Genomic DNA, 21,082 nt, shown 5'->3' with positions numbered 1-21,082 from the left:
ATCGGATAATAGAGGAATATGGCTCCCTGTCGGGCTATAAAATAAATTTCACTAAATCCGAAGCTATGTTATTACATGTCCCTGGTGATCTCAAACGCTCCCTGCAGTCTTCCTATAACCTCCGATGGCAGTCCACTAAGATAAAGTATTTGGGTGTCTATATCACTTCTCATTATAATTCCCTGTATTCTGAAAATTTCCCGAGATTGTTGACCAAGATTAAATCTGATCTGGCAAGGTGGAGATTGCACATTATATCCTGGCTGGGTAGGATCATTGCTCTCAAAATGACAGTCATGCAGCAACTGCTCTACCTTTTTCAAACTCTACCTGTGAGGGTTCCGGAGGGGGTCCTTAGGGATGCCCAGGCCTCATTCGTTCGGTTTGTATGGAACGACAAACCCCCACGAATAGCCTTTACTGTGCTCAGACGGCCTCGCTCGGAAGGAGGTCGAGGATTCCTCGATGTTAAATTTTATTATTTGGCGAGCCATCTAAGTCAAATAGTGGCCACCTTTTCGCCTCGTGGCGCTATTGCCTGGGTGGATTTTGTAGCTTTCTCATTGGGAATCCGATCACTGGCCTCGATGTGGGGTCTGGGCAAACCACACCAGCTCACCCTAGCGAACTCCTCCCCTTCTCTTAGATTCCAACTCTCTATCTGGCATAAATCTCGTACGAAATATATGCTGTCCTCCCTATGCTCCCCTCTCACACCCCTCTGGGACAACCCTGATTTCCCAGCTGGGATTTCACCTTATAGGTTCAAACCCTGGTTTGGTGCCGGGATCCATGTGGTACATGATATTTCTCTACTGGGCCATTGGATGTCAATAGACTAAATCAAAAGTAGATATCCCTCGCTATCTCCTCCCTTTTTTTAATACTTTCAGCTCCGACATTATCTTCTCTCCCTGCCCCAGGTAGATGCCCTGCGGGATCTTACATCTTTTGAGTCTCTCTGCATTACAAAACCCATATGTAGAGGGTTAATTTCGCTGATCTATTCTATGTTGGTTGGGGTGTCCTTGGGGCCGCAGACTCGCCATGAGCGGGAGTAGGAGAGGGACCTGGGTCCCCCACCAGACGATGCCTGTTGGGAGGAGGTTCGGGAGGGTATTGCTAAAAGCTCTATTTCTACCCGACTCAAGGAAACATCATATAAGCTATATTATAGGTGGTATTATACCCCGGATAAACTGTCTAGGATGTTCCCTTCCGCCACCCCGGTCTGTTGGCGGGGATGCGGCCAGCGTGGAACTCTCCTCCATATTTGGTGGGCCTGTCCACGTATTGTTCACTTCTGGAATGGAGTACGTGACATATTAAACTCCTTATCTGGCTTAGCAATCGACCTTGACCCGTGGATGTTTTTATTGGCTCGTCCACACCCAGATCTTGACCCTCTATTGAATAAACTGTTCTCCCACATTTTAGTAGCGGCTAAATCCTTAATAGCTAAAAATTGGAAGTCCTCCGCTGCTCCTACTATTCCGGCTCTGAATAATTATATCTGGTTCGTTGCTAATATGGAAAAGATCACTTATTACCTACATGACTGTCCCCACAAATTTGAACTGATTTGGGGCCCCTGGCTGCTTATGAGGTCTCCTCCAACTTGATGCTCAAACCGTTTTTTCCTTTTTTTCCTCTGTCCCCACCCTGTGAGCTCCTGGACGTGCTATACCTGGATCCTCTCTCCGGGCATCGCCACGCCCCGCCCCCCCCCCCCCCCGATACCTATTGATTACTGAGCGGTGTCTAGCCCGAATGTATATTTCGTTATTGTACTGTGTATGCATTGTTCTCAGAATCATTCGTTGTGCTTCACTTCCCATGTCATAGATCGGCTATGTTCGTTCTTTTTTTTTTTCAGCATCTGCCCCTCTTCTTTCTCTTTCTGTCCCCCCCTCCCCCCTCTCTCTTTTTCCTCTTCCCTGTTTTTTTTTTCTTTTTCTTTTCTTTCTTTTATGTATAAGATCCCCGTATAGGGGTCATTTTTGATTGTTTTGTTACATGCGATCAAAACTATTTGTACGAAAAATTCCCATGGAGACTGTATCTCTTTCCTTTAAGTACGACTATGCCTGTAATGTTTAACTTCTTGTCTCTCCTGGTATAAATAAAGAGTTAAAAAAAAAAAAAATGTTCCACCCATGTGAGCTACCTGCTAATTTACAGGGACAATAAGCAGATTGGTGCAATATTGACATCAGTTAGGACCTAACGCATTCTCAACGGCAAGAAAACTACAATCAGGCATCTACACGAACTACAACTTACTAGTCCCCGTATGTGGATCCAGCTGCAGGGCCCACACCCTAAGCAGCCAGATATGTCCAGTTTGACTAACCAGACTGACAAGCGACATACCAGGCACACACACTAGCTAATCTGAAAATATTAACGCGAAGATCAGTAACTAGGCAGGATGGGCCACTCAAACTAGGCAACGTTTAAAGACACTAGTAGGAAACCATAATTAGATTAGTGATGAGCGGATTCGGTTTTACTCGGTTCTCAAAACCGAATCTTATTGGCTATCCAAAACACGTGACATCAGTGAGCCAATAAGATTCGGTTTTGAGAACCGAGTAAAACCGAATCCGCTCATCACTAAATTAGATATCCATTTACTTTTTAAAGGTGGCATGTACAGTATAAAACACCTCCTAAAGCCAAAACGGACATGCACAGCTACAGTATATACACAATAGATGTAAAAATACAACCCACATACATTACACTGAACAGCAACAGGCACCAGCTGACTCAGTTACCTTATATGTCTATGCGCTGACCCTACTGTATACATGGAGGTAAACGTTACTGTCACAGCAAACGTTTTACAGGCAAAACAGAATGGAAAATGGATTACGTTTTCTGCTTTAGTTTTCCTCCATCTGTATCTGTCTGTTGGGACTGCAGCTTCTCCTCATCATCAGACTGTGCAGCATCATTACTGGGGGGAAAGCACACAGAAAATGTATGTTATACTGGTTCTGCATGCCATTTCAGAAAAATGTAAGATGTTAAATAGGCATAAAAATGGTTTCTATTAAAAAAAACCAAAACATTTTAGTTCACATAAAAATCCCCCCCCCCCCCCCCCCCTTCCTTCCCCAAACCCTGTTGCCTCCACCACACATGCAAACAATAATGACCCTTTTTAGCGTTAGGGGACAAAGTCTATGGCATTTATGAAACTGGTTGGATGTAAATGAAACAGCATCTGTATCCGTACACTGAGGGGTAAACTTACAAAAGCTTCTAAAACAGAGAATTGGTGATGTTGCCCATAGCAACCAATCAGATGCTGTTTATAATTTCTCTATTGCCTTTTAGAAAAAAACATCCGATTGGTTGTTATGAGCAACATCACCAATTGTCTGTGTTAGAAGCTTCAGTAAATTTACGCCTAACTTTTATGGCAATAAACAGTCTCTTAGCAATATAATACAAACGTGATCCAACTGTTTCAGTGTAAAGTTGTAGTGTATTTAAACATAAAAATATAAGCAAAATGCTTGGTACCATACACCCTTTTTGTAGAGTAACAGCACATTTTCTGTTGCACCAAATTAAATTATCATTTTTGAACACCCAATATGCAATGCGACAGTAACCAGAATGCAATGGCCAGGTCATGTGATAAACCTGACCAGATCCTCCTCCCACTGTACCAATAATGCAGCTTTACATTGTGAGATAGTGTCTAAATACTCAGGATAACCTGCAATATGATTTCCGTTTGTTCCCATTAAAGCAGCAACCCCCCATTGTGTTTTTCCCCCAGTAATAGCAAGTAAATATACGTTATGGTAAGAACTTACCGTTGATAACGTGATTTCTCTTATGTCCACAGATATCCACAGGATAACATTGGGATATTGTCGAGCGACAGCGAAAATGGCACCAACACGGTCACGAGCTATCTGGCCTCCCAGGATGCATTGGGGCCTCCACTATATAGTCCCGCCCAGTGACTCAGTCAGATCAGTTCTTTCCAAAGCGATTTTAGGCAGGAACATCAGGCAGAGACCTGTTTAGGCGATAAGAACACACATGCACACCCTTCCATACAAGGAGGAAGAGGTTTTAGTGATTGTCTAGATCCTCAAATCAGATGCGTCAGGGTGGGATCCCTGTGGACATACGAGAAATCACGTTATCAACGGTAAGTTCTTACCATAACGTATATTTCTCTGGCTGGGTCCACAGGATTATCCACAGGATAACATTGGTATTCCCAAAGCCATTTTAGTGGTGGGGATGCTCCTGATTGCACAGGAGGACCTTTCGCCCGAAGTCTGCGTCATGAGAGGCAAAAGTATCCAAGGCATAATGTCTAATGAATGTGTTTATGGAAGACCATGTGGCTGCCCTACATATCTGTTCTGCTGAAGTACCCTGTTGTGCTGCCCAAGAAGGACCTACCTTACGTGTAGAGTGTGCAGAGACATTAGCCGGAATAGGGAGATCTGCATGAGAATAAGCTTCTGATATTACCATTCGGAGCCATCTCGCCAGCGTCTCTTTACTAGCAGGCCAACCTCTCCTATGGAATCCGTAGAGGATGAAGAGAGAATCTGTTTTCCTGATGGCACTAGTACGATCTATGTAGATTCTTAAAGCCCGGACCACGTCCAGCGACGCTTCTCCCGCAGAAAGTCCCGATACCTGAAAAGCTTGGACTACAATCTCTTCATTCAGGTGAAACTTTGATACCACCTTTGGAAGATAGCTAGCTAGATCTCGTTCTGAGTACTGCTCTGTATGGAAAAAAACTTAGGAAAGGAGACTTACATAATAATGCTCCTAAATCTGACACTCTTCTGGCTGACGCCATTGCCAGTAAAAAAAAAAAAAAGAACTTTAACCGTTAACCACTTAAGATCTGCTCTCAAGTGGTTTAAACAGAGGACCCTGGAGAAATTTAAGAACTAAATTCAAATCCCAGGGAGCTGCAGGAGGAACAAATGGAGGTTGAATATGTACTACTCCTTGAAAAAACGTACGTACATCCTGTAAATCAGCAATCTTCCGCTGAAACCATACAGTTAACGCTGAAACTTGAACCCTCAAGGAAGCAACTTTCAACCCTTTATCCAAACCTGCCTGAAGGAAATCCAAAATCCTAGCTACTTTAAAAGATATTGGATTGAAATTTTTTCCAGTACACCAGTGAATATAGGCTTGCCATATTCTATAATACACACGGGCCGAAGAAGGCTTTCTTGCTCTAAGCATAGTTTGGATTACTTGTTTCGAAAATCCTTTTGCCTCCAAGACAGAGGTTTCAACAGCCACGCCGTCAAAGACAGGCGATCCAGATGACTGTGACAACAAGGACCCTGCATTAGCAGATCTGGACGTTGAGGGAGCAGTATCGGTGCTTCCATGGACATTCTCAACAGATCTGTGTACCAATGCCTTCTTGGCCAAGCTGGAGCTATTAGAATGATTGCTCCCTTTGCCTGTTTTATCTTTCTCACTACTCTGGGTAACAGAGATATTGGAGGGAACAGATATGCCAGCTGAAACCTCCATTCTACTGACAGTGCGTCTACAAGGACCGCTCCTGGGTCCCTTGTTCTCGATCCGTACCTCGGAACTTTGTTGTTTAGCCGAGACGCCATAAGGTTCATCTCCGGAAGACCCCATCTGTTCACCAGTGTCTGAAACACTTCTGGGTGTAGTGCCCATTCGGTTTCCTGAATGGTGTGCCGACTGAGAAAATCCGCTTCCCAGTTTAGTACACCCGGGACAAATACTGCTGACAATGCTGGGAGATGGAGTTCTGCCCATTTTAGAATGGGAGTTACTTCCTCCATCAGTCTCTCGCTGTAAGTTCCTCCTTGATGATTGAGGTATGCTACTGCCGTCGCATTGTCTGAGCGGATCTGAACTGGTCTTCCTTGTAGATTGTCCTTTGCCTGAACTAAAGCCAAGTAAACGGCCCTTATCGCCAACAGATTTATCGGCAGGCGACTTTCCCTTGCGGTCCATTTTCCCTGGAACCATAGGCTTCCGAGTACCGCCCCCCAGCCTTGCAGGCTGGCATCTGTTGTCAGGACTTGCCACTCTTTTATCCAAAAGGGTCTCCCCTTGTTTAAATGGCCTGTCTGTAGCCACCACGCTAGAGACCTTTTTACATTTACTGGAATCTTTATCATCTGCTTCTTTATCGTCTGATGATTTCCGTTCCATTTGGTCAGAATAAGGTGCTGCAACGGTCTGGAGTGGAATTGCGCATATTCCACCATGTCGAAGGTTGATACCATCAGACCCAACAGTCGCATTGCTGCATGGACTGACATTGTCTAGGCTTACAACGCTTCCGGAGCCATGACCTGCACCTTGACTATCTTTTTCTCTCGTAAGAGAACTTTCTGTAGGTCTGAATCCAATATGGCCCCCAAATGAACCATCCGCTGTGACGGATTCAGGGACGACTTTTCCCAATTTATGAGCCACCCGTGTCTCTGTAAACATACTATCGTCTGTTGAAGATGGCTCAACAGTAAATCTTGCGACTGACTGTGCTAAGATTAACAGGTTGTCGAGGTATGGGAATATTCTTATCCCCTGTTTGCACAGACAAACTGCCATAACCACCATGATCTTGGTAAACACCCTGGGTGCTGTAGCTAGCCCGAAAGGCAGAGATTGGAACTGGAAATGTTCCTGGGGGATGGCAAACCTGAGGTAACACTGATGTGACAGTGCTATAGGCACATGTAGCAAAGCATCCCGTACATCCAGAGATACCATGTAATCTCCCGGTTCCATAGCCAACATTATGGAGCGTAGCGTCTCCATGTGGAACTTCGGGATCCATATGTATTTGTTCAACATTTTCAGATTGAGGATTGGTCGGTATGACCCATTTGGTTTCTGGATTAGAAATAGATTGGAGTAAAACCCCTGTCCCCTTTGTGATGGAGGTACTGGGACAATCACACCTGACTGCAGCAATTTTTGGACTGCTTCTTGCAGGGCATTGGCCTTCGACTCTATACGAGACAGGCTGGTGCAAAAAAATCTTTGAGGAGGCTGCCTCCAGAATGGGAACCCATACCCCTGAGATACTACCTTCTGCACCCAAGCATCTGTGGTTGACTGCTGCCATATGTGTGCAAAATGAAGGAGTCGGCCCCCAACCCTGGAATCCTCCAGGCAGAGGCCCGTCTCTTCAGGCTGATGGTTTCTGTTCAGGTTTGGAAGCTGGCTTTTTGCTAGCCCACTGCTTCATACCCCTGGATTTAAACTGGGGTTGCTTAGGCTCCTCTTTAGCTTTGGCTTTGCCAACGAAAAGAGCGAAATTTTAAACCCTTGGACTTAGGGTTATAGGTAGCCGGAAATCTGACCTTTTTTGATTCAGCCTCTGATTCTAGGATATCCGATAAAGGTTTTCCAAATAATATATTACCGACAAAAGGCAATGCTTCCAATTCTTTCTTGGACTCCAGATCCGTAGCCAAACTGCTCTGCGAGCGACTACTATCAAGGCTGAAGCTTTAGAAGCTACTGTACCTACATCAATTGCTGCTTCTTCCAAATACTGGGCAGATCGTTTTAAACGGCAAAAACGATCCTCTTGCTCCCTAGTAGAAGGGATGTCATTCTCTAGTTACTCTATCCATTCGCCCATTGCCTTTGCTACCCAGGCCGAAGCCATAGCAGGTCTTACCACTGCTCCTACTAGAGAAAAAATATTTTTCAAAAGGCTCTCTACCCTTCTATCTGTGACATCATTCAATGAGGTAGATGACAGTGGTAAAGCAGATTTATGCACGAGTCGCAGAACATGTGCATCTACTTTTGGAGGAACTTCTCTTTTCGAACAATCCACAGCAGGAAATGGATAATAAGAATCCCATCTCTTAGGAATCTTGTACTTTTTACTGGGCGCTGCCCAAGACTTATCCATAATTTCCGTCAGCTCATCTGACGCTGGGAATTCAGCTTTCACTGATTTTGTTCGTTTAAATACAGGTGCTTTAGCTTTTAACATGGTCTTGGCTGGCTCTTCCAACGAGAGAACAGCCTTCACAGCATTAATAAGTTCAGCTACATCTTCTGAACTAAAGCTCTGCGACTGATCATCATACGGAGTTGAATCTATTGTATCATCATCATCCGATGTATCATCTGTGTAGTCTGCCACACAGACGTATCTGTCTTAGTCTTACCTGTCCCCTGGTTGCTTGTAGAGGCTACTGGAACCAAACCATAGGAAGGGAGCTGCATAGTGTAACCTAACCCTTGAGGTGGTGCTACCGGAGTTAACCTGTCCGCTATTGAAGATAGTCTTTGCGAACATATTCCATGGTGGCGCTGTTGGTGGCTGAACCAACTCCTGTTTTTTTACTTCGCTGAAAAGCGAAACAGTTTGCACACAAACCCTCATAAGTGACCAATTGATTCATATCAATTACCCCTGACTTACAAGATAAGCATGTTAGGGCTGTAGGAGTGCTTGACAAATTCTCATCATCACTTTTGCCGCTCACAGACATGGTATTAACCTGTTATTGACCTGATTTGAGGGTCAGAACTGGACTGACATTACACAGAAAAGTCAGCACACATACTAGCAGTTAGTCACATGTTAAAGCATTAGACATTGCCATATGAGAATACAACCTCCATAACAACTTTATACATAAGTAGGAAAATTGTACTTCTGTTTTAAACTGGTTCTTTTTTCAACATAACATGTAGAAAACACAGTAATAGACAGGTCTAATATGCAATAGGTACTAAAAATTAACAATGCATACTAAGAAGTAGAGAGAATTTTTAGTACTGTATACCCTGCCTCCGTAGAGCGGGATACAGGGAGACTCACCACACTTCCATATCAAAGCAAATACGCTCGTAAGACGCTGAGTGGATTCAGACGCTACTGATGTACACTGCCGCTCTTGATAACTGATAACGGACACGGACGCTGAGCGACTTCCACGTGTATGCAGACGCTAAGGCCTGCGACTCGGTCTGGGCGGGTTTATCTCCAGTGTACACAACCGCAGCGTCTAAGCTGCGACCGAGTACCCTCGTGGTAGCGTCTGAACCGGAAGTGAGGTCATTTAGTTCATGAAACGAGAAACACGCAGGAACTGGCCATGAACTCGGAGGAGGGACGGCCAGGAGAGCGTCTGAATCCCCCTGTTGACTTAAACTCCCAGGATCGCGGCCTCTACCTAGTCCTGGCGCCTATGATCAACACACTGTTTGTAGTCTCCACCAAAATCAGTGTAGCTGTGTCCTGACCCCTCTAGTAAGAGGAAGTCCATAGACTCACCGTCTCCCCATGCTCCGGCCACAGCCTGGTTACGTCAGCTGGACCTGCTAGAACATCCGACACAGACGCCCGTCGAGACAGCACTGATACCCGAAGGTAAGCGTTGTTGCGACCCGGTGGGGAGTTGTTGGAGCGACTCTTTCTAGAATGCGTTTAGGACGCTTTTAAGATAAGTCGCTTAAAAAACCAATATAGTAAGTCTATAAAAATAAAATAAGAAAAGCTTGAGGTTGCTCTCACAGCAGCCCTATGACCATGCGGCTTCCTGACGCACCAAGCAAAAAACTGATCTGACTGAGTCAGTGGGCGGGACTATATAGTGGAGGCCCCAATGCATCCTGGGAGGCCAGAAAGCTTGTGACCGTGTTGGTGCCATTTTCGCTGTCGCTCAACAATATCCCAATGTTATCCTGTGGACCCAGCCAGAGAAAATACAGTTTAAAAATACATCTGCAAATCCTTTTTCTTAAGAACAATATTTATGAAAGGCAGGCAAGTATGGCTGCCATTCATACACAAACTCAGCATGACTTGTGATGACAGAGGAGGGAGAAGAATAAAAAGAGCAAGCAGAGCTCAGAGGGGTGTTCATAAGCCCATCTGCTCAAATAAGCATCCATTGACTGTGGCTGACATGGTGGTCATAGGACACTGTGGAAACTGCAGAATTATAAATCAGTAATAGCCTGAAGAAAAACAAAACAAGATTCCTCTTATAGCCTGCCACAGTGATTAAGGAGGTAAAAAAAAAAAACCCACAAAAAAAAAAAAAACACACAAAAAAACCACACCCTTTTTCATGGGATTGCTTGTTTAATAAAAATATTGTGAATCTACTGTAATTTTATCTTTCGTTAAATATTTACAAATAGATGTTTCATGAGGTCATCTAATAGACTGTTTCACCATGCAGACGACCACGTCCAACATAGTGACACAATGTAGCAAACTATACACATCTACGAGATGCATTGCAAAACTGACCTGAAGAATAAACCAATAATGGGCACATGCAGCAGTTGTACCAGACCCGTTCTGCTAGCTGGCAGTACAGGTGTAGTCATTTTCAATTAGTATTTAACTTGTGAAACGTCCTTAACACTGTTATTGCTTAATTGTCAATTTTATTAGGTCAAACTACTCAGGCTGTAATGCCAGGAAATAATGACATATAATAAGACACTTAAGCATAGAAAAATGATATAATGACTTTCTGAATAAACAAACTCATCTGAATAAACATACTCATCATATCAACATTAATTCAATCTTCTTTGCTGCATCCTAATTAGCTCTGACACAGCAAGGAAGCCGAGTACCAGGCAATTAAATTCAGAACTTTAAATAGGTGACATTACCTTCATAATGACATAAATGTTGATCTTGCATTACAAACAAACATTACACTAAACTCTTATCTGGAAACAAAAGGCCTTTATCGCTTACTGTGGTAAAACAAGGATCATATTAGCTGAAAAAAATGAAAGGTCCCAATAAAGAGGGCAGATCACTCATCACTGAGAAACTAGTTCATGTGGCAACTCCCACTAACACAGCAACTTAGGCTCGCTCATATTCACTACATACATATTTACAGAACCAAGTGTTTCTCAACACATGCTGAGAATGTGTTGCATGCTACATTCTGTATCTTAGATGGTGTGTGAGCCACCTTCCCTTGCTGCATTAGCAATCAGTACTGGATGCTGTTTTATGTTGAAACCTTTGCGTGATACAGATGTTGGAGACCAGCGGGTAACTAGCTGAATGCTGTGTGATCCACGCTCTGATACCACCTCTCCCTGCTAAACTAGTCGTGCTAATGGACACGGAAAACATATACCAAGGGAAGCTGGTTCCAGACTACAAGTAATTGGTATTCTATATGTACATCTTGGAAGTTCTTTCTGGAACTTTATCCTTTGAGGGGATGAGTTTTTTCCTAATACCCTTTTCACACAGAGCGGCAGCTGTATTAAGCCTGGAGAAGGGATAAAGAAGTGATAACGTACCAGCTCCTGTCATTTTTCAAATCAGTAATGACTGGCTGGTGCATTATCACCGGTTTATCACTTGTTTATCCCTTGTCCAGGTTAAAACATCTACCCCAGATTTTGTGACCCAGGTTATAGCCGAGGCAAGCCGTAGTGACCCGGCCCAGGCTTGGTGTGACAGGGATAAACCGTATATCTATCGCACACACACACGTAGCTATACATTTATATAATCCTCCTAGAATAAAACATGCAGTTGCCTTAATTTGAACAGTTGGGTTTATTTTTAAATCCTATACTGACAGCTACTCTAATGCTGCAACCATCTATTTTTCTTTGCATCTGAATCCTTTTAGTAGCCCATACAGTGTATGTACAGTATATAGGACTGATAATACAGTGTATGGTATGGGTTTTGTGGAAGTACACTGCACAGCTAGCAGACATTTCAGAGATCTGTACCGACGGCGTAGTACGGTGTTCAGTAAACGGTAGTTGGTAATGATCACCCTGAAAAGTTTTAGATCATTGCTAGACAAATGCCAATCAGGCTGCAAGTAAAGCTGTATGGATTTCCAGAGCTCAAATTGCTGGTGATCCAAAATAAGTATCTATTAAGCAGACCTCTCAAACCACAAGCTTTTAGTACTGCATAGTCTTTATTCTGTATCTGGAACACCAGAAAACCTGTGTTTTGTGGCTCTGTTTCGCAGACGTATTCTACAGATGAGCATACAGCTTATAAACAGAACACAACATATGCAATGGGAGTGGGTCGGAGGGTGGCTACGACAAGATAATGCATTGCTAGAAATATGGTCATGTAATACTATAGTCTAGCAGTCGGGAAATGCAGTCTCTGGGGTCTGCACTGTACAGTCTGGGTTTATGACAGTATCTGGCTATACATCGGTATTCAACAGTGTTTCCCGGCAATGAGAAAGGAAAATGTAAACAGATAGAACCAGAATTTTGATGAGGATGCATGACAATTAACCTCTGCTTCCATAAAAGTATGTTCTCTCCAAGTCAGGGAATAGATTTTATAAATCCACATAAATAATTGGCCATACATTGATGTATTACAACATCCATACAGCACATAAGTATAACTAGACAACACCTAGACCACTACTGCCTTATTTCTTTTAATCTACACTACTGAGCCATAACAGAGGCCAAGAATCCTCAAACAGATGTCTGCACTTTATGGGCTATATAAGGGCTTTGCATCTGGGTGTGAGGAAAAGAACCTGGATACGCCACAACAAAACGTGGAAAGTTGGGGACTTCGCCTACTGTTGCAAAAAAAGAAAAAAGAAAAAAAAAGAAAAAAAAAAAGAAGCAAATACAAAATACAGGCATTTTAATACTAACTCAACAAAACAGTATAATGTATACAGTGAATAATAAAATACAGTAATATTTTATTGCCCTGGCATAATGTTATATCTAGTTTTAGTCCCATTTCATGATCCTTACCTGACATACTCCTTTGTTCTCCTCATGATATGCAGGGTCAGTGGATTAATGCCAGTCGGCAATTTCTCCTCTGCCAAACTCAGAGGGATCTCCTCTCCGGTGTCTAGGTTTTTTATCATTACGCTGGCCAAAATCTCCTGCAATGACAAACACAGATTTACTAAACTGGCATAATGGGTGGCTGCCTTACACAGAGGTGGGAGAAGATGATGAAATAGATAAATAAAACCCGGAGAAGTACTATAGACAGCACTAGAGAGACATACCACTATTGTTCTAGAGCAGTGGTTCTTAATCATCAGGTTCTAGATCACACATGATAAAGAGGGGAAAGGAGGAAGCAGAGGCAATGCAGAACCCAGAGAGGACATTACCTCATCAGTCAGCTCCCTTCCGGAGTTAGATCGAGGCCTCTGAGGACCAGCAATTTCCGCTGGGGAACTGGACAGTTGTCCATCAGCCGCCTTTCCATTTTCCTAAAAGGAGGTTATCAGATAGGCAGTGAGAACAGAACAGTGTGTAAATGCACTGAAGTAGCAATGTATAAAACATATGGCAAATGTCAATAACCAAAATGTTCCTTGGGTATTTATTGCTAGCTACAGTGCTGAAAGTATCCCTGTAGCTGTTCCCTCTACTGTGCAGGAAAAATGAGAGCATCAAACACATGTACTATACCAACCTGAGCAGTCACTACTTTGTCTCCACTTGTTGCGCTAGCTAGATCCAGGGAAGGCTGCGAGTCTCTGTTTAAACCATCTGTCATGGGGTTTGGAGACAGGAGTCCACCAGCAAGAAAGGCATCTTTTGTAACTACAAGGTAAAGAAGAAGACGTTCGTGAAATCAGCAGTGTGTCCATTCTCCAAGCAGTAGGAATCAGGAAACCACACCATCCTGCTGGACAGTTCTTTGGATTTGCAGGAGTAGAACTGGTTGAAATAAAGACCCATGAAGAAAAGGTGTTGTATGTATGTATGTATGTATGTATGTATGTATGTATGTATGTATGTATGTATACATACATGTATACGCACACATACATACATACGTATATATGCACACACACAATATTATATATATATATATATATATATTATATATACACATACATACATACATACATACATACATACACACACACACACACACACACACACACACACACACACAGAGATTGATTACTTAGCTCCATTTTCTTGTGCACCACTGCAGAAAGCACTGGCTAAGGATACAAATATACAGAAACAGAGTTTCTGCTCCAGACGGAAAATCTAGGTTCATCAACAACTGCTGGTTGGCAGTCACCAATGAAGCCGTGAAACAGCCTGCCAGTACAGCTATGGGTCATAAGAGTGCTGGCCATGCTGCAGCTCCTTGGGGCTGCTGAATTACTGCAATGCCCACAGGGCTTCAGCTGGCCAACTCTGCTACTGACATGTTCTAAGACCCTTACTCCGTTTAGCCTGCCAGTCATATGCAGAGGTCACAGATGACAAAACTGAGGAAGAGCTTTCAGATTCCATCACTATGCAGGTTCAGGTGCATAAATCACAGAAATGCTATAGAGATTACTCTTTAGAAATTATATGAATATAATATGGTCATTGTTTATATTAATATAATATGCAAGTGTTTAAATTGCAAAACAGAAAAAAAAACCTTACAGAGTGCAAGTATAAACTTACGCGGGTCAATATCAACGGATTGCGGTTAAGTCCGCAATTTATTGCCTGATGGTGTTATCAGGCAATCCAACTGTGGCCAATTTTGTTTTTCAGGTGCACGGACTAGTTTTTTCAAGATAAACACATGGATCCAGAATAAGTTGGGGCAGTGTGGATGGTGTAATGGGTAGCATTACTGCCTCACAGCACTGAGGTCATGGGTTCGATTCCCACCATGGCCCTAACTGTGCGGAGTTTGTATATTCTCCTCGTACTTGCGTGGGTTTCCTCCGGGTACTCCGGTTTCCTCCCACAATCCAAAAATATACTATGGTAGGTTAATTGGCTCCCAACAAAAATGAACCCTAGTGTGAATATGTCTGTGTGTGCATGTGGTAGGGAATTTAGATTGTAAGCTCCACTGGGGAAGGGACTCATGTGAATGGCCAAATATTCTCTGTAAAAGCGCTGCTGCGGAATATGTGTGCGCTATATAAATAACTGGTAACAAAAAATAAGATTTTACTTACCGGTAAATCTATTTCTCGTAGTCCGTAGAGGATGCTGGGACTCCGTAAGGACCATGGGGATAGACGGGCTCCGCAGGAGATAGGGAACTTTAAGAAAGCTTTGGATTCTGGGTGTGCACTGGCGCCTCCCTCTATGCCCCTCCTCCAGACCTCAGTTAGGAAAACTGTGCCCAGAGGAGATGACAGTACGAGGAAGGATTTTTGTAAATCTAAGGGCGAGATTCATACCAGCCACACCAATCACACCGTATAACTTAAGATAAACTTACCCAGTTAACAGTATGAACAACAACATAGCCACGGTATCACCGAAAACTATAACATAACCCTTATGTAAGCAATAACTATATACAAGTCATGCAGAAGAAGTCCGCACTTGGGACGGGCGCCCAGCATCCTCTACGGACTACGAGAAATAGATTTACCGGTAAGTAAAATCTTATTTTCTCTAACGTCCTTGAGGATGCTGGGACTCCGTAAGGACCATGGGGATTATACCAAAGCTCCCAAACGGGCGGGAGAGTGCGGATGACTCTGCAGCACCGATTGAGCAAACAGGAGGTCCTCCTCAGCCAGGGTATCAAACTTATAGAACTTTGCAAAGGTGTTTGTCCCCGACCAAGTAGCTGCTCGGCACAACTGTAATGCCGAGACCCCTCGGGCAGCCGCCCAAGAAGAGCCCACTTTCCTAGTGGAATGGGCCTTAACCGATTTCGGTAACGGCAATCCTGCCGTAGAATGCGCCTGCTGAATCGTGTTACAGATCCAGCGAGCAATAGTCTGCTTTGAAGCAGGGGCGCCAACCTTGTTGGCCGCATACAGAACAAACAAAGCTTCAGTCTTCCTGATCCGAGCCGTTCTGGTCACACAAATCTTCAAAGCCCTGACTACATCCAGGCACTCGGAAACCTCCAAGTCCCTTGTAGCCACAGGCACGACAATAGGTTGGTTCACATGAAAAGATGAGACCACTTTTGGCAGAAAGTGAGGACGAGTCCTCAACTCTGCCCTATCCACGTGAAAAACCAAGTATGGGCTTTTATGCGATAAAGCCGCCAATTCTGAAACACGTCTCGCCGAAGCGAACGCCAACAACCTGACCACTTTCCACGTGAGGTATTTCAACTCCACAGTTTTAAGTGGTTCAAACCAAGGTGACTTGAGGAAACGTAACACCACGTTAAGATCCCAAGGCGCCACCGGAGGCACAAAGGGAGGCTGAATATGCAGCACCCCCTTCACAAAAGTCTGTACCTCAGGGAGAGAGGCTAATTCTCTTTGAAAGAAAATGGATAAGGCCGAAATCTGGACCTTTATGGACCCTAATTTTAGGCCCAAGGTTACTCCTGTTTGAAGGAAGTGAAGTAGACGACCCAAATGGAACTCCTCCGTAGGAGCAGCTCTGGCCTCACACCAAGAAACATATTTCCGCCATATACGGTGATAATGTTTCAACGTCACGTCTTTCCTAGCTTTGATCAGGGTAGGAATGACTTCCTCCGGAATCCCTTTTTCCGCTAGGATCCGGCGTTCAACCGCCATGCCGTCAAACGCAGCCGCGGTAAGTCTTGGAACAGACAGGGCCCCTGCTGCAGCAGGTCCTGCCTTAGAGGAAGAGGCCACGGATCTTCTGTGAGCAACTCTTGCAGTTCCGGATACCAAGTCCTCCGTGAACAATGAAGATTGTTCTGACCCTGCTTATTCTTACAATTCTCAACACCTTGGGTATGAGAGGAAGAGGAGGAAACACATAGACCGATCTGAACACCCAAGGTGTCACCAGAGCGTCTACTGCTACCGCCTGAGGGTCCCTTGACCTGGCGCAATACCGCTTTAGCTTTTTGTTGAGACGGGACGCCATCATGTCTATTTGAGGCAGGCCCCACCGATCCGCGATCTGTGCAAAGACTTCTTAATGAAGTCCCCACTCCCCCGGATGCAGGTCGTGCCTGCTGAGGAAGTCCGCCTCCCAGTTGTCCACCCCCGGGATGAGCACCGCTGACAGCGCGCTTACATGGCCTTCCACCCAGCGTAGAATCCTGGTCGCTTCTGCCATGGCCACTCTGCTCCTTGTTCCGCCTTGGCGGTTTATATGAGCCACTACCGTGACATTGTCTGACTGAATCAGAACCGGTCTTCTCCGAAGTAAGTTCTCCGCTTGACGCAGGGCGTTGTATATGGCCCTCAACTCCAGGACGTTGATGTGGAGACAAGTCTCCAGGCTTGACCAGAGACCTTGGAAATTTCTTCCCAGTGCCACTGCTCCCCAGCCTCGGAGGCTTGCGTCCGTGGTCACCAGGACCCAGTCCTGAATGCCGAACCTGCGACCCTCTAGAAGGTGAGCACTGTTCAGCCACCACAGGAGAGATACCATGGTCCTGGGAGACAGGGTGATCCTTTGATGCATTTGTAAATGGGACCCGGACCACTTGTCCAAGAGGTCCCATTGAAAAGTCCTCGCATGGAATCTGCCGAAAGGGATGGCCTCGTATGAAGCCACCAACTTCCCCAGTACCCGCGTGCACTGATGCACTGAAACCTTCTTTGGTTTCAATAGGTTCCTGACCATGGTCATGAGTTCCTGAACCTTTTCGATCGGAAGAAAAACCTTTTTCTGGTCTGTGTCTAGGATCAGGCACAGAAAGGTCAGACGCGTTGTAGGAACTAGCTGGGACTTCGGTATATTGAGAATCCAGCCGTGTAGCTGCAACGTCTTCATGGACAGAGACACGCTGTCCAGCAACTTCTCCCGAGATCTCGCCTTTATTAGGAGATCGTCCAAGTATGGGATAATTGTGACCCCCTGCCTGCGCAGGAGCACTATCATTTCCGCCATTACCTTGGTGAAAACCCTCGGGGCCGTGGAAAGCCCAAACGGCAACGTCTGAAATTGGTAGTGACAGTCCTGCACTGCAAATCTCTGGAACGCCTGATTGGGGGGGGGGAATATTGGAACATGAAGGTATGCATCCTTTATGTCCAGGGACACCATCCAATCCCCCCCCCCTCCAGGCTGGCGATGACCGCCCGGAGTGATTCCATTTTGAACTTGAACCTTTTCAAGTACAAGTTCAGAGATTTCAGGTTTAAAATTGACCTGACCGAACCGTCCGGTTTCAGGACCACAAACAGGGTTGAATAATATCCCTCTCCCTGCTGGAGATGAGGAACTGTGACAATCACCTGTTGAACATACAATTTTTGGATTGCTGTCAACACCGACTCCCTCTCTGACGGGGAAGCCGGCAGAGCCGATTTGAAAAACCGGCGAGGAGGCAAATCTTCGAATTCTAGCCTGTATCCCTGAGCAACAATCTCTACTGCCCAGGGATCCACCTGCGATTGATCCCAGACGTGGCTGAAAAACCGAAGACGAGCCCCCACCAGATCTGCCTCCCCCCGGGAAGCCCCAGCGTCATGCGGTGGACTTTGCAGACGCAGGGGAGGACTTCTGCTCTTGGGAACTAGCTGTGTACAGCTTCTTTCCCCTGCCTTTTCCTCTGGTAACAAAGGACGATCCCCGCACCTTCTTGTTTTTATTGGAACGAAAGGACTGCATTTGATAATGAGGTGCCTTCTTAGTATGCTGCGGGGGGGACATAAGGTAAGAAATTCGACTTACCAGCCGTAGCGACAAGGTCCGAAAGGCCGTCTCCAAACAACTCCTCCCCCTTGTACGGCAAGGACTCCATGTGCCGCTTAGAATCGGCATCTCCCGTCCACTGCCGGGTCCACAGGAGTCGCCTAGCAGAAATAGACATGGCATTTATTCTGGAGCTTAATAAACAAATGTCTCTCTGAGCATCTCTCATATACAAGGCAGCATCTCTGATATGCTCTATGGTCATTTAAATGGCATCCCTTATCTAAGGTGTCAATCTCCGCAGATAAGGAATCTGCCCATGCCACAACCGCACTACAAACCCAGGCAGACGCCATAGCCGGTCTAGCAATAGTACCGGAGTGAGTGTAAATGTGCTTCAAGGTAATTTCCTGCCTGCGATCGGCCGGTTCCTTGAGGGAAGCCGTATCCTGAGAAGGCAGTGCCACCTTTTTTGGACAAGCGTGTCAGCGCCTTGTCCACTTTTGGTGAAGATTGCCAGCGTATCCTATCAGTTTGTGGAAAAGGATACGCCATAAGAATCCTTTTGGGAACTTGTGGTCTCCTATCTGGAGAGTCCCAAGCCTTTTCGCACAATTCACTTAATTCATATGATGATGGAAAAGTGACTTCAGGCTTTTTCTCTTTATACATGTGTACCCTCGTGTCAGGGACAGGGGGTTCCTCAGTAATATGCAAAACCTCTTTAATGGCCATAATCATGTACCGAATACCTTTTGCCACCTTCGGCAGTAATTTTGCATCTTCATAGTCGACACTAGAGTCAGAATCTGTGTCGGTATCTGTGTCATCGCTCTGGGATATGGTGCGCTTCTGAGACCCCGACGGGCCTGGCGCCACAGGGACAGGCATGGACTGGGTACCTGACTGATCCCTAGCTTCTGCCTTGTCTAACCTCTTATGCAATAGATTTACATTTGCATTCAAGACATTCAGTATATCCACCCATTCCGGTGTCGGCGTTGCCGACCTGACATTCAAACACTCCCCCTCCACAGTAAGCGAGCCTTCCTCGTCAAACATGTCGACACACACGTACCGACACACTTCACACACACAGGGAACCCCTTTTCTGAAGACAGTATCCCTATCAAGGCCCTTTGGAGAGACAGAGAGAGAGTATGCCAGCACACACCCCAGCGCAATAACCCTGGAGACCAACACAAAATGTTTTTCCCCAGCAGCGCTGTGTAATATGTAAACCGCCAATTATGTGCCCCCCCCCCCCCTCTCTTTTAAGCACCCTTTCACCGTGTGTAAGCAGGGGAGAGTCCGGGGAGCTTCCTCTCAGCAGTGCTGTGGAGAGAAAATGGCGCTGGTGAGTGCTGAGGGAGAAGCCCCGCCCCCTCGGCGGCGGGCTTCTGTCCCGCTCAAACTTAGTAAAATATGGCGGGGGCTCTTTTATATACATGTACAGAGCCCACCTGTACATGTATATAGTCTTTTTGCCATGCAGAGGTTTATATTGCTGCCCAGGTTGCTGCCCAGGGTGCCGCCGCCCCCCCCCCCCCCCCCTGCACCCTTACAGTGACCGGAGTGTGTGAGGTGTATGGGAGCAATGACGCACAGCTGCAGTGCTGTGCGTTACCTCAGTGAAGCTGATGGCTTCTGCCGCCTGAGACGTCTTCTGACTTCTGTACTTCTGGCTCTGTGAGGAGAACGGCGGCGCGGCTCCGGGGGTGGACGCCCAGTAAGAACCTGCGTTCACCCCCTCTGGAGCTAATGGTGTCCAGTAGCCGAGGAAGCAGAGCCTATCTTTGACAAGAAGGTCTGCTCCTCTCTCCTCAGTCCCTCGATGCAGGGAGCCTGTTGCCAGCAGTGCTCCCTGTGAAAAAGTAGTAAAAAGTAGAAAGAAAAATCCAAACAAAAATGCTTTCAGGCAGAGAACTCTGGAGAGCTCTCTGCAGTGCACCCATCTTGCTCTGGGCACAGTGTAAAACTGAGGTCTGGAGGAGGGGCATAGAGGGAGGAGCCAGTGCACACCCAGAATCCAAAGCTTTCTTAAGGTGCCCTATCTCCTGCGGAGCCAGTCTATCCCCATGGTCCTTACGGAGTCCCAGCATCCTCAAGGACGTTAGAGAAATAATAATAATAAGTTCCGGAGTGTTTTTATGTTAGCTGGCCAGTTATTGGGGAGTTTTTTTCCTCTGCCTCTGGTGAATAAGAATCACCGGAGCTGCCGGTTATCGGGCTAATTGAATGGGGATCAATTAGCCCGCGGCTAATTCAATTAACCATATATATTACCCGACAACTGTTTTCACCATCTCTTCTTTACTCTCCCCTTTTGTGCCCATCTATTGGATCTCTCAGCTTGTGAGCTCTGGTGAGGAAGGTCCTCTACACTCTGTTTATGTTACCACTATGCTCGTACTATGCTGTAAAGCCATAAATATATAGGATAATAATAATACTAACATGACAGACATTAGTGGTGTTATTTAGAGGATCACAAACCGAAGGCCTTGACTTTTATTCA

General features: G+C 45.4%; 1 protein-coding gene across 3 annotated transcripts in view; it reads right to left on the bottom strand.

The window, feature by feature from the left end:
* Nucleotides 1–21,082, bottom strand: part of WDR44 (WD repeat domain 44) — a 212,930-nt gene that overhangs the window by 80,094 nt on the left and 111,754 nt on the right. For all 3 annotated transcript variants that reach the window (XM_063937554.1, XM_063937555.1, XM_063937553.1), the window contains 4 exons: nucleotides 13,469–13,599; nucleotides 13,161–13,262; nucleotides 12,787–12,923; nucleotides 2,879–2,962 (listed from right to left, as the gene is read on the bottom strand). In XM_063937554.1, the coding sequence (XP_063793624.1) occupies nucleotides 2,879–2,962; nucleotides 12,787–12,923; nucleotides 13,161–13,262; nucleotides 13,469–13,599 (454 nt within the window). The remainder of the gene's footprint in view (nucleotides 1–2,878; nucleotides 2,963–12,786; nucleotides 12,924–13,160; nucleotides 13,263–13,468; nucleotides 13,600–21,082) is intronic.

This window comes from Pseudophryne corroboree, chromosome 8 (assembly GCF_028390025.1).
Source record: "Pseudophryne corroboree isolate aPseCor3 chromosome 8, aPseCor3.hap2, whole genome shotgun sequence".
In the NCBI taxonomy this organism is placed as follows: domain Eukaryota; kingdom Metazoa; phylum Chordata; class Amphibia; order Anura; family Myobatrachidae; genus Pseudophryne; species Pseudophryne corroboree.
Note: the sequence above shows the minus strand (reverse complement) of the source record. Positions and strands in the feature narration are given on the sequence as shown.